Source organism: Macrosteles quadrilineatus, unplaced genomic scaffold, assembly GCF_028750875.1.
Source record: "Macrosteles quadrilineatus isolate MER2022 unplaced genomic scaffold, UCM_ALF_1.0 Scaffold_3__2_contigs__length_128488019, whole genome shotgun sequence".
In the NCBI taxonomy this organism is placed as follows: Eukaryota; Metazoa; Arthropoda; class Insecta; order Hemiptera; family Cicadellidae; genus Macrosteles; species Macrosteles quadrilineatus.
Window position 1 is genome coordinate 39,397,034 of NW_026542596.1, and position 14,785 is coordinate 39,411,818.

The 14,785-nt window shown below is 33.6% G+C and overlaps 1 protein-coding gene across 1 annotated transcript; it reads left to right on the forward strand.

Moving 5' to 3' along the window:
- Window positions 1-534: 534 nt before the first annotated feature.
- On the forward strand, window positions 535-14,375 carry LOC128991074 (low-density lipoprotein receptor-related protein 5-like). The gene is made up of 6 exons (XM_054413800.1): window positions 535-609; window positions 2,048-2,219; window positions 7,913-8,146; window positions 10,603-10,842; window positions 11,720-11,894; window positions 14,117-14,375. The coding sequence occupies exons 1-6, from the start codon at window positions 540-542 to the stop codon at window positions 14,177-14,179; spliced, it is 954 nt and encodes a 317-aa protein (XP_054269775.1). The 5' UTR covers window positions 535-539; the 3' UTR covers window positions 14,180-14,375.
- The last annotated feature ends 410 nt before the right edge of the window (window positions 14,376-14,785 follow it).

Genomic DNA, 14,785 nt, shown 5'->3' on the forward strand with positions numbered 1-14,785 from the left:
TGGTCTAGTGGTAGAGCAAGGGACTTTGGTACCCGAGGTCCTTGGTTCAAATCCCGTCAATCAATAATGGATTTTATCCATGTGCTAATACCTTAACCCTTTAGGACTAGCCTGAAGTAATATTTAAAACTGTTCTGGGCCAGAACTAGCATTCTAGGATGTGAAGATGGACATATAAAAAGTGTAAATAATAGTATTGCTCCATGTGTATCATGATGGAATATCTATCTTTTAGTTATGAATATACTCTAACTAACTGTATGTCTACTAATAAATAGGGTTGCAAAACTATGAAAGTTATTCTGAATATCTTAAGGGTTTTAACTTACATATAAGGAAATCATTCAACTAAATTATACTATATGATAATTTAAACTGAGATCAAATTTACTACTCATAAAAACAATGGCAACAGTTACCATTGATTTTAAACACTGGTCCTAATGTGTTATAAGATTGTTAAGTTCACTAAAGACAAGCTTCACGGTGTTATCTCTATAACTGCTATCATTACATCAAGATTAACAGAAATGAATGAGATGTCTTTCTCAAATACATTCAATAAAATGTGGTGTTTGTTTGTGTGTCAACTTCTCATCTATGCCATGGGTAGTCAGGTTATTGATTTATTTCAAAATAATAACTTTTAGTATATATTATAGTATAACAATTAAAATAAATTATGGTACTGTGATTTTCTCAGGAAATAATTGTATTAACTACATTTATAAGTCAAGCTCCTAGTGCCTAATTTAATATTACTTGATTTGTATTGTTCCAATCTTCTGATAGTGATTTATATCTATTAAGTATTACTTTAGCGCCACTCATCCTGCACTCATATATGGGTTAAAATACGCACATAGTGGCGTCCCAATCTTAAATAATTGAATTGAATTTAACACTATAATAAGCTGAATAAAATTTGTTTAAGAGGTTGACGGCCTCTTTAAATCTTGTACTGTTTTCCCCCGTCCACATAAGCCTTGGAGCTGTGTGAAGAACGTTTCCCCAGAAAATCAAGGTGTAGTCGGTAAAGGAACAGGGACAACTGAACTGATCAAAAGTAGTGGCAGGTACAGGAACTCAAGACATTGCTGTCTTGGGCGCGATGTTAGTGGCGCTACCGGTGCTTATAAATTCAAACTAAATATATTAGTTTATTTAATATAGTTGACATTATATATTTCAAATATTTGTTTCAAAATTATTAGTTATTGCAATTCATAATTGGATAATTTTATTGAATATTCAAGCATCAAGTATAAGTGTAACAGAACTGTTTTCATAAATTGTCATTTTTTTATATTTTCTGTAAAATAGAAATACAGTCAATATTTTGTATCACTAAGAGCATCACTATATTACACATTTGGGGTGATTGTAAATTTTAAAGTTAATACAAGAAGGGACAGCACAATGGTTATTTGCCATATCAGAAACTATCTTAAATTTAAATTTTTAAACCTGTACCTTTTTTATGGTTGTTTGTTTCTATCTAAGACTATGAAACTTCAGCATTGTGGACGCTTGGTAAAAAGCTGTACCTAACTGATATGAAAATAGCATATTACCTACATCACTAGGAGCGACCAAAAAAGCTCTTCCGCTCCGTGTGATAAACAACTATTTTCATCATACTGGGGAGATAGTCTTTTAATCGTTACAAAATTAGATCAGACAATTTAAGGTTATACGAGATCATCATCAATATTTATATTTCTGTTGTTTACAAACATAACTTTGTAACACTTTTTTCATAATGTGTGTTTAAAATAGTAATACAATTATTTTAAATGTATTATAAACAAATTTTGGGGTTAGTAAACAGAAAATTTACCACATTTGTTTTTTTCAGTTCTCTACTTGAAGTTTACCCAAAAACAAATATTTTTCGGGCGATTTGTGCAAAAAAATGCTGTTTTCCAGACAGTATGATGAAAAATGAATTTATATAATCAGTGTTCGTTTCTGTTAGAGGAACTTCTTACACAAATTTGTTTACGCGTACGGTACTGGTTTTTAATTTGTAAAAAACTGTTTTCAGGAACGAGTGGCACAGATCTGCTTCTTGTCACAGACAAAGGTATCTCCCTGTACAACACAACAACAGGAGATATCAGGAAACTCATGTTGGAAAACGAGCTGATGATCAAAGAAGTGGATTTCCACTACAGACGGAACGAAGTGTATGGCCTTACTAGGAGACAGATCATCAAGTGAGTAAGTGCCTTGTAGAAGTTACTAACTGGAATGATACTTTACAGCGCTGATATGTAAAGCACTAGGAGATGGATCATCAACTGAGTAAATGCCTTTTGGTCGTCACTAATTGGCATGACACTTTACAGCAATGGTTTGTACAGCACTAGGAGACAGATCACCAAGTGAGTAAGTTCCTTGTAATAGTCAGTAAGTGACATGACTCTTTACAGTACTGATATGTACAGCACTAGTAGACAGATCGTCAAGTGAGTAAGTGCCTTTTGGTCGTCACTAATTGGCATGACCCTTAACAGCACTGATTTGTACAGCACAAGGAGACAGATCATCAAGTGAATAAGTGTCTTGTAATAGTCAATTAGCGGCATGACACATTTACAGTACTGATATGTACAGCACTAGGAGACAGATCACCAAGTGAGTAAGTTCCTTGTAATAGTCAGTAAGTGACATGACTCTTTACAGTACTGATATGTACAGCACTAGTAGACAGATCGTCAAGTGAGTAAGTGCCTTTTGGTCGTCACTAATTGGCATGACCCTTAACAGCACTGATTTGTACAGCACAAGGAGACAGATCATCAAGTGAATAAGTGTCTTGTAATAGTCAATTAGCGGCATGACACATTTACAGCACTGATATGCACAGCACTAGGAGACAGATCATCAAGTGAGTAAGTGCCTTGTAATAGTCAATTAGCGGCATGACACATTTACAGCACTGATATGCACAGCACTAGGAGACAGATCATCAAGTGAGTAAGTGCCTTGTAATAGTCAATCAGTGACATGGCACTTTACAGCATTGTTTTGTACAACACTAGGAAACAGATCATCAAGTGAGTAAGTGCCTTGTAATAGTCAATAAGTGGCATGACACTTTACAGTATATGTTTGTACAACACTAGGAAACAGATCATCAAGTGAGTAAGTGCCTTGTAATAGTCAATAAGTGGCATGACACATTTACAGCACTGATATGCACATCACTAGGAGACAGGTCATCAAGTGAGTAAGTGCCTTGTAATAGTCAATCAGTGACATGGCACTTTACAGCATTGTTTTGTACAACACTAGGAAACAGATCATCAAGTGAGTAAGTGCCTTGTAATAGTCAATAAGTGGCATGACACTTTACAGTATATGTTTGTACAGCACTAGAAGACAGATCATCGAGTGAGTAAGTGCCCTGTGGTCGTCACTAAGTGCATCATTTTAGGTACTAGGGTACACAGCTTTACTTAGAGAACATAGAGTGAGTGGGTGACCAGTAATAGTTAATACATTTATTGTGATTTCACTTACTCTCATAGTTGGGCCTGACTTTCAAAGCTAGAAATATTGGAAATTACGAGGGCGGTTTCTTTAAGAGCCGTTTTTGGGTATCCGTAGTTCAGTTGTACACCACATCGAAGCTCCTCGTCACTTACTGGCATCATTTGGGAATAGAATGACTCCCTTTCCACCTTTGTAGCTGACATTATACGCTAAGCTAACGTGCTCGTAATATAAACAAATTTGGACATAACAAGTTAAAGTTGGTGTAAGGATAAAATTTTTATTGGTTCTGATCGTAGTTGTTTTAAGAGGCAGTATCTTCATTAACCTTGAGTAATGCCAACAAAGTGTTCAAGTATTTTAAAAGTTTGATTTAGAGAATAGTTTTTTGTAAAAAAAGTCAGTTAATACAGTAATGCTCAATACTTAACAGCGATTTAAAAAAAATTGTTTATAGAATTCAAATTTTTATTTCAGACTCAATCCATATATTCCATTAAATATAGTTTCTTGATTAACGTCAATTTTTCTCATCATTATTTAACTCTTAAAGTCGACTTCAGTACGACTCTTAAGTAAACACAACAGTTTTACCAATTAGTTATTCGTCAAACTGACAACAACATTATGGAATGGCAATGTCGGCAACTTCTGTTGTTGAAGGTTTGTCAACACTTTTGCTGCAAATGACTTGCCGTCTCACAACTAATTTCCGAAGCATTAGGCTCTCGTAGGATATCCAAGGTATCGGTTTTCTGTCATCACGTGTGGGTATTCTGAGCACGAACTGTGGAGTATCTTGTTTCCTTTGAAGCGCCTCTTTAGACACACAGCAATTCCTACGTTTTATTGAGCACATACTATCTTTATCTTATTCGACATATCCATATTTAACACACTTATTATATTCAAGTCCTGTTATACACATGGTGTTGTTTAACTGTCAATATATGCTTTCTAATAGTAACATCGTTATTTTCTGCAGAATTATACACTCGATAATTGTTTTGGTAGCCGGGTGGGGTAATTACACACATTTAGTTTTTTAAGCTCACTGGTTCGATTCTAAGAAGTTTCGTTTCTAGACTGAAATTACATTTATCATTGGGCTATCGAAGAGACGCGTTAGATAGTATCAATAATAGAGTCTGGGCTGTTCTCTTACAAAGAAATTCCAGTTGTTTCAATAAAACACTAATGAAGAAAATACAAATCTATATCTATAAAAGAGGAACTATGTATGTATGTGTGTGTATATATACGTTATGGACTCCGAAACCGCTCGACAGATTGTAATGAAACTTTCAGGCATTATTAAGCATCTTGCAAAGATGGTTCGAGAGAAGTTTGGTGCAGATCCGTCAAAAGGGCTCTGCCCCAGAGGGTTTTAAGTGGGCCAATGTCAGACTTTTTGATCTACATTGTTTACAAATAAATATAATTTAAAAGCAGATGTTTACTTTCACCAACTGTTTTGTAGGTTTGAATAATCACAACATTCTGTATTAGCATTAGTCATTATTTGAAATAGTGCCACAGTGTTTCTACAGAGTGCAGCACAGAAAACTATTTTACTTTTGAATAAGTCCAAATGTATTAAACCCCAATCGCAGCACACCTGTGCACTTAACAACGTTTAAATTCTCCAATGTTAAATATTAAAACATAAAAACCTTTATAAAAGTACTGTATTATAAACAATAAATGGGATGACTTTTTTAAATTTATGACAACAGCTAATTTGCAACCAAAAGGTGAGTGAGCGTAGCGAACGAACATCAACCTGGAGGTGAGTAAGCGCAGCGAACGAGCTAACCTGAAAACAAGTAAGCGCAGCGAAAGATTTCCAACCTGAAGGTGAGCGAACGAACTTTAACCAGGACGTGATTGAGCCATGCGAATACTTATGAAGTTAAGCGGGGCAAAGCCCGCGGGTACAGCTAGTTAAAAGGTGCTTGTTGTTTATATTTACGTTCAATTGTACAATAATGTCTAACGTGGTTTTATTACTTCAAAATACCTTCCCATTTCTTAATACAAATTAAAAGGATAGTTTTTTTTACGTTTACAAAATAATATTCTTCACACATAAAAGACTTAATTACTATTTATAGGTGTATGTTTCATTTTAACAATACAAATTGTTTACCAAATTATAATTGCCAAAACAATGGTTTTTTTTTTGTAATACAATCGAATCTTACACTGACATCTGTATCAGGTCCTTACAACATGGTAAATTACGTTTTATTTTATCTCTAAAAGCTAGTTGGGAAAAAACTCATGCCTTTAACCTCAATACCATGCCAAGATTGTTAGTTAAAATCAAGGCATTTCTAAGGTGAAATGTCCCACATTTTCCTTTTGATTAACCTAACATCTTTGACCTTTAACTTTGTTTTTGTTTTCTCAGACCTCCGTTGCCTCTTTACAAAGTCAAAGTCCTAAACCAACATTCAGCACATTACTGTAATTCTCTCATTTTCTTTCCCATTTTTACCACCAAAATGAAACTGTTTAATTTTTCAATAGTCTAAGGGTTTAAAAATAACTGGCCACATAGAAATTTTAAGTTACCAGTGTAAAAAAAACAAGCTGATCTATTATATTACATTAGATCAATCAAATAATCTAATATTACAACCGGCAGGGTAAAAAATATTAAATTGTACAACTTTAATCATATTTTTTTTTTAATTTGTAGAGGATAGCTTTCTTTTATTTTGGTATTCAAGATTTAATTGTTATGGGATTGTTGTGTCTACTTACATATATGTATGTTAAATACATATATCTACATATATTTTTACATAAATATGTTTGCATCATGTTCAATAAATGTGTTATTTTGGATTTACTGCTTGAATACTTTTATGTAATGGGCTCTCTCTTAAAATATTTAGTTTTGGACAGCAACAAAATGTATAAAAACTACTTATAAGTATAATAAATTATTTATAAGGTACATATTACCATTATATTCGTTATTAATAGAAGAATATGCACATTTAACAGGAACGATAAATATTGTTTACGTTTAAATAACCAAAACATTTGACCTTTTGTCAATTTTAACAAGAAAATACACAAAAGTAGCCGTTTTACAATTGTTACACACTGTATTAACTATATAGGTCTTACACATCCACCGTTGGTTTTACAAGCAATAATTTATAATCGTACAGTATTGTTTGATAGATCATCTTTCTTTCAATACAAGTGTTGCAAACTTATCAGGATACTTAGTATGATGTGTTATGTGTGATGGCGCTGATAATCATCTAAAAATATTTTAAATACATTTAGTTATTTGTCAAACTGAGTATGACAGCGTGAAATGGCAAAGTCGGCAACTTCTGCAGTTGACGGTTTGTCAACACTTTTGCTGAAAATAACTTGACGTCAATTATTGAAAATAAATATACGTTTCTTTAAAACTGTCCACTTGAAAAACTCTACCTATATTTGCACTTATTAAAAGGAGTTAGATCCTTTTAATTTGTTGTGAAGTATCCTAAAATTGATTTTGGTGTCGTATAAAAAAAATAATGCTAACCCAAATGCTTCGACTTAGACATAATTACCTGTAGAGCTTTATTTTATTAAGATTTTATTCCGCAGTATTGTGAGTCAATGGTTGTGTCAAGTTTTAAAACGTTTCTTTTGAATGGACGATTTTAAACTTTTATGACACTTAAAATGTCGGTACTTTGGTATTATACGGAGGCCACCCTTATACAGCACCTGCTGTAGTTGTGTTTGGTTGGGTTATCATAAATAGAAATTAAATTCCATTTTGTAGGCCCTGAACTGCTTAGTATAAACTAAATTAAAACATACCTCGTCTTGCAGTTCAAATAAATAGTGTCTTTTTCAATCCACTACATGTTTCGCCATGTTGGCATTTTCAAGTGGTATACACAGAAACATTGAGACTTGAAACATTATAATATCCGAATTGGACTCGTCAAATTGTAGAAATTTACAAATAAACACAAAACTGTACATACATTTGACACGTACGAACGACACATTATTATGTAGGCCTACAAGACATTGCAACCCGATCACGGCACTGACTGAGACAAAACTCTAAAATTTCTCGTGACTGAGTTCTGTCTCAGTAAGTGCCGTGATCGGGTTGCAATGTCTTGTAGGCCTATAGAAAGTATGACACATCTGGTATAGTTCGATTCATAACGAAATGAGGAAATTCCTACAAACATATTTATGATATGTCATAATGTTATATTATGACCCAACCTAACATAATCACCGCAGCGCGCAGTAAAATATGACTTCGTATGATACCAAAGTATATATTAAACGAGCGATAATTTTACCTTGAACCCTTTTGATTACAATATAGTATATAGTCACTGTATTAAAAATCATCCATTTCCAATTACAGATGCCCATTGTCAAACGCACAAAGCTACACGTACAAACCAGTGGTGTACAGCGAAGACGAGTACAACTTTATGTCAATGGCCATAGATTGGGTGAACGACAGACTCTATTGGACAGCTGGTCCAGTGTTTATGATTCACAAGACTACACTCAATGGATCAGATCATAGAGTCGTCTTTAGAGGATACTACATAGAGAACTTCCACAGGAAACTGCTAGTGGACCCTTACGCTAAGTGAGTTTTGCTTTGTTTTGCTCTGAAAGGAAGCATAATGTTTAGAACAGTACAAATAAGTGCACTTTTGAGGGAGGGAGAGGAAATGGTCAAAGCCATTCAAGGTCATTTGTGAGGATCATGATTCGAGCTATTTTAATACAAGGTCACAAATTGGCTAGCAAGGGGTCCGTATAATATTGTCTACACTCATTTCATTATCTGCTGGATTAAATTACGTTCGAAAGGGGAAAAAATCCCAGAATGGAGGAGAACAGTCTCTTTGGCTGGAGTATTCTGTCAAATTTAATTTTTTTTGTAATGGCCTTAGTTTAATTTTCAGTTCCTAGTGCATACATTTAGGGCATTAATAGGTCTTTTCTACAAAATGTTCAACTTCGGTAATTTTATTTTTACTTCATATTACCGCTGCATTAGTTTTATTTCTCCTTATGCAAGTTGACTGTTAAAAAAAGCTGTGATGCACAACAGTATTTATTCACACAAGTAATTATTTTAACTTTTTATCGTTGAGCCTACTCAATACTGTAGGATGTTAACTGTAACTCAAATCAGTTGAGTTACGATATAAAATTTAAAAAATCATCAAAAACAATGTATAAGTAACGATAAATTTGAGATTCTTAAACAGTCAAAGGTGTTACTATTTTTTGTGCTCATACAAATTCGTCTGAATTCACAACAAATATTTGTCACAAAATATAAGCGATATTAATGCACTAAGAACAATTGAAGCACTTTCATTTTGAAGTTGCACATTTTAGTACTTTACCCTCTGAACATGAAAATGTCAAATATCTTCAAATAACATTGACATTATTTACAGTGAAAAACAAAAATGGTCTATGGACACGAACACTCAATTTCCATCAATGCCCTAAGACTCATAATACGCCTAAAGGCAGAATACTTTTGCTCTCATTCAGTAATGAGTTGATATCAAAATCGTAAACAAAGTACGATAACGTGGGTTGAAACTAGAACCAAACTCAACAAAAAATGCCTTTGATATAGCCAGCATGGGCGGTGTGTTTGAGTTAGTAACAAAGCCAATATGGATTACAGACGAATGATCGCTGCAAACTCGCAATATTTTTATCTCCATTTTTACATGTAGGATTACATATCGATATAATTAAATGTTTGGTTCTCCCGTGTTACTTGATTCGAAAAAAAATTCAACGTCCTGGAATATATACTTTTATCTGCCCTAATCAGGAATTATATTTAATATTTATTGACTAATACGCCATTAAAAATAGCAATTTGAAATAGCAATCTTCACGGGTGCCTGTTTTTAGCGAATTTCCCTATAGGGAAGTAGCTATTACCGTAGGTCTCATGGTAAGACTTAGGCCCGGGACCGATTTACTTTTTCATTTTGATGTCCCCAGAGGCCAAAAACACCACTCGTTCAAATTTTTATATATGTATATATATATATATATATATATATATATATATATGTGTCCGTGAACACGATAACTCGAGTAATTGTTATCCGATTTTGATGAAATTTGGTTTGAAGGTGTAAGGCGGGATAAACTTGAATGAGTTCGCGATCCAGCATGTTCGGACTATGGGAACAGGGTTTTATGGGGGGTTTTATGGGGTAAAAATTGGGTTTTCTCATTTTTGACCCTCAAAACACAAAACTTCCCAATTTTTCTCTAAACCTTCTTAAAGAGCTTAAAAAAACAAACATTTCAGTATATCAAAGTGTTTTTGTACGGTTATTGGTTACGGAGAAAACTAAAAAAATGGTAAATTTAAAATTCCCATGTTATTCTTATGGAGAATATTGTAAAATGTTGTATTTTGCTTGTTTATGGATTTTGATCAAACTTGGCAATTTTTTTTATTTTATAGTAAGCTATCAATATTTTACTAAAAACACACTTTATTAGTTTCCTTGTAGCAGCAAACCTAGGTACTCGTTAAACCTAATGTTATTTAAATAGATCAATTGAAAATCAATTCAGCCAAATGGAAATTCGCTTAGACGGCAGGTTTGCTGCGGCGGGGGTATTTTTATTTGTAAGCTACTCTAATTCTACTCTGATTTTAATATTTGTTTGTCTTAACAATCAGTTTATCTCAAACATCAGCAAAGCCACACACAGGTAAAAGTCCATTTTATAGTCTCTAGATATACTTCATGATAAATAGTATGGTTCCTTATCATCGTGTTTAGTCATTATTTTGCTAAACAAAATGATGCTATCGTTATTTTCATGTTCTAACGTGTTGTAATCTTTGACAATGTAACACTTTCTTCAAAAAGATCAGTACCACTTTGTTGACTAAATGTAGAGCCAGAAACAGAAGCATACCTTTTCAAAAGTAATCTCTTAATTCTTACTAATGTCATTTATGTAATATTACTTTACGGATTGTGCGCGTCCCTATCTCAACTATCAACACAAAGATGATGGTGAATACTCTCATGTCCCTAGGTTACTTATTTGGGCCGCCTCCAGCACCATCTACAGAAGCGACCTGGACGGCCAAGACCTCCAAGAGATTCGTTACCCAGAGGTCCTCGGCAATGTGAGAGCCATCGTCCGCAACCTGGCCCTGGATGTTACCCGAGGCCGCCTCTACTTCCTGGCGGGCTTCGAGGACGACGACGTCTGGCTACTGATGTCAGGGAGGTACGATGGGTCGGAGTTCCGCAGACATGACTCTGTCTCCAGGTAAGGGTTTACACGGATACGTTAGCTAGTTATTGTATGTTAGCTGAAAACCTAATGTAACTGTTTTAGGATTATGAACTCTTCAGCATAACGTTAGCTATGCGTAAAACCCGGTTACCAAGGTAATGGTGATAAACGTTTATTTTACGACTCTCTGATATAGTTTTTGGGCAAAATCTTTGTGTTTAGTTGAGAAAGGTTTTTAAAATGCTTAGTACAAAAATATGCCTCTAAGCCATTTAAGGTAAAAAAAAAACTACAAATATTTTCTCAAAAACCAAAATAACAAGGTCAATTAATCCTATTGACCTAACATAATCACTATATTATATACAATATACTATATTATAAAATAAATATACTATATTAAAATAATATACTATATATTAAAAAATATACTGTATTATATTTTGTTTGTATTTTGTGTAAAATGCATTTACACGTTCAAAAACGTGTATTTTAATTTAAACAGCTAAGGACGAAAATGTGTGTATAAATGAAATGAAATTAAATGAAATGCTTTATTGTCGTTAAAACTAAGTACAAAGTTCATGAAAATCGTCAAAAGAAAATAAAAATAGGTTGGAAAATTCTAAATATAGGTTATCGATTTAAGGGAAATTACGTTTGAGATGTAAAATCAAGTCTTTTGTCTGATTTATATTGAATTTTGTACTTCTACTATTTTTGTCTTGTATGTAAATAAAATACATTAAAATGCTCCTTTTATTTGTCAGTCTCCCTTCACCTCATACCTTTTTCTTCCCTTTCCAATTTCCTGTGTTCAAATTCTTCCTTTTTCAGTATATGTACGTTCAAAGAAAAATTTTATGTTGAAAACATGAGTCAAGATCAGATGTTCTCTTATATTTTACAGATTTACCTACTCACTGACAGCACTTGGCGATGACATTTACTGGGTGTCTAAGGAGTTTGGAGAAGCTAAGGACCACGCAAGGGACCACACCAAAAGACCTCACACCATCGTCCTGTACAAAGCCTCTGCTCTAGTCGTCGGTTCTCAGCAGAAGATACTAGACCTGCAAACAGGGGTGAGAATCTCCATTATACTTTCTGTACCACATCTGTACCCCATCCTAGGGTGCGAGAACGAAATGTTATCTAATAATAATCTTGACTGCATCTCTCACTACGGGCAAAACGTTTTCTATGTAATCCGACATTTGGCATCAGATGAAAAAATGCTCTGACTGGACCCTAAACAAGTGTCCCTTGCAAAGGTATGTGATTTTAAACCTTAACTTGAAAGCAGGTACAGTTTGCATCAACTTGCATGTCGCGCTACATGATAGTGTAATCCAGGCTTACTAAATCGTTCTACGCATTATTTTAGGCAGTTTGCGGCATTATCATTTAGGTAAATATTGGTGATTGGCAGGATTTGAACCCGGTACCTTGGTGACCCCATGAAAGTTTTCAAAAGTTGGAATCACCACAATTCAAGTGAATTATACCTTTTCTACGACTAAATCATACTATGTTTCACACTTAGTCTAACGTAACATTATGTATCATTTTCAGGGATTTAAATATATTTGAATGTGACTCTTTAAAGGTATTTAAATTCCGCGTCAATCATTTCCTATTCAGTTTAAATATCGACGAGGCAGTTTCTATTATCACGGCGGACTTACCGGCGCACTTGATCCGACCTTTGCATTGACTAACATTGGCACTTTGGACTGTCCGCAGTCGAATTTACTACTCTCCACTCCACTCATTACCCCACAATCCACTCATCACTCTCCACTCTCTTCACTACCCACATTACACACGTAAACAAACACACACACACACACACTCTCTCTCTCTCTATCTCTCTCCTGGCCACCACGAAAATCTATTAAAGCGCTAGCTCACCAGCACTGTGTTCGTGGAAATGCCATTACTTATTTCACTAATAATAAAGACCTATTGTCTTTTTAATTGCCATTCCACAAAATCAATAATTCCCCTTTTGTTTCTATACGCACAGGTAGCACTGCCTATGTCTGCTAGTTCCTTTGTTTTGTTGTAAAATTTTTAGGCTATTAAAACTCTTATGTATTTTTTGTGACAAAAGTCTCTGTCTTATATATATATATATATTTTATAAGTACAGTTTCTAGCCAATGTTTTTTGGAATAAACTATATACTCATTCATTCATTCATTTATTCATTCATTCATTCTAGTGTTTGAAGAGGAATAATCAGGCGTTAATGTACACAGGTTCGTTTTGTATATCATATGTACTAAATCATCGTCTTGTCTTTTGCACGGATAGCACACAATTGCCAAAGATTGTGTAGTTTCAATGGTTGGGAATGATACGAGTACTTGTGCTGCTCAAACTTTAATAATTTTACAGATTAAGTTTGGAAATTCCCCAATACCCACGTTTCCGAATGTTATTAATTTTGTAATTCAGCGTTTCCAAATTCACTAAAACATTCCTAATAAAGTAAAGCATCGTGGTATGCATGAAATAATATTAATGTTGATTATATTGATTTTAATTAAGCTAGATATTATCTACTCTCGACAGGCTAAAATGTAAATAAATAACGAGAATATTGTTTCTGCGATGAATATTAAACGAGGAAAAGCCCGCATGTCCAATATCTGTTATATTTCAATAAACTTTGTTTATACAAATACTTTTAATATAGCTTCAACATATTATTATACTATATACAGGGTGTCCCGTAACTCTCTTGACACATGTATATAGTGTTATTGCATTGATCACGACAAAAACATTTCTCTGTCATTATTTATTCATTCTTAACTAATAAGGTATCATTGAAAACTACATACTTTTTTTTAAGTTAACGGTTTTTGTGAAATTTCGCATCAAATATTTTAAATGGCCGCAATTTTGATACGGCTGGTGATTTTTTACTATAATTTTAAATGAAAATAGGTCTTAATAAGATATAGATTTTTATATTTTAAGGGTTAACAGCAAAATTAATGCTGTCAGTGTTTCGATGAACACAGAATGTTCGGTAAGTAATGCTTGCTACTATAACTGAAACGGAGAATAGATGTTATGTTCAATCAGATAATGAAAATTCTAACAACCAAACCCTATTTATGATTAATTATAACTTGTGCTTTACTTAGACTCGGTTCGGGGATGAAGAAAAATTAAGATATTACTAAGATACTAGAGATGGTTATTGTTAAAACTTCAAGATAGCCAGAAAATTATTTTTATAACTTCTTCTTTCAATTTATTTTACTAAGTTTTGGATTTATAATTATTTCAGGCAGTTTGGAGTATGAAGATATGTGACGCAGAGTCTCAAGGACTATTGTTATCAAGTGCTTGAAAAATAGGAGACGAAATTAAACATGAAAGGTAAAACTGTTTGGAGTGAAAGGATAACCGAATTTCACTCTAATTGCATTACACTGTCAAGACTGTGGTCGTGTAATTGTGTTTCTTGTCTTTACCTGGAAATTCCGGAAAAACCAAACACAAAACCTTAGCTGAATTAAAAAATACCTATGAAAAACTGTACAGTATACTCAAAACTATAAAGCCTTTAGTTTTGTTGCAGTTATACCAACGTTTTATGTTGTGGATATGTTTACGTTAAATAAACCCTATCTACATTACTTTACGTATTAGGCCATGTGACATTGAATTTATGTAAAATACCACTACAGGATAAAAATAATAAAAATAAAGTTATACAAGAGTACCTGCATTTTTCTTTCCATCATTAAAGTATAGTCATCAATTATTTTAAATAAAGAAAACATACATTTTTTAAGTACTCGTAAATGTTTACTTCTCAAAAGTTCTTATGCTTAAACTCCTTCCCATAGTTTTTATGGCAACATCAACTCAAAGTTGCTCAACTAAAGTACTAATCTTCAAGACTTATCTTCAAGTTGTTCTTAAATCATGGGTAAAATTGTGCCTCAAGACG

What these genes read in the sequence shown, in the direction of transcription:
- LOC128991074 (XM_054413800.1), top strand. Translation starts at nt 540, where the DNA reads ATGTCTTTCTCAAATACATTCAATAAAATGTGGTGTTTGTTTGTGTGT. An exon ending in ACTTCTCATCTATGCCATGG is followed by an intron (nt 610 to 2,047) that starts GTAGTCAGGTTA and finishes AACTGTTTTCAG; the next exon opens with GAACGAGTGGCACAGATCTG. An exon ending in CTAGTGGACCCTTACGCTAA is followed by an intron (nt 8,147 to 10,602) that starts GTGAGTTTTGCT and finishes TCATGTCCCTAG; the next exon opens with GTTACTTATTTGGGCCGCCT.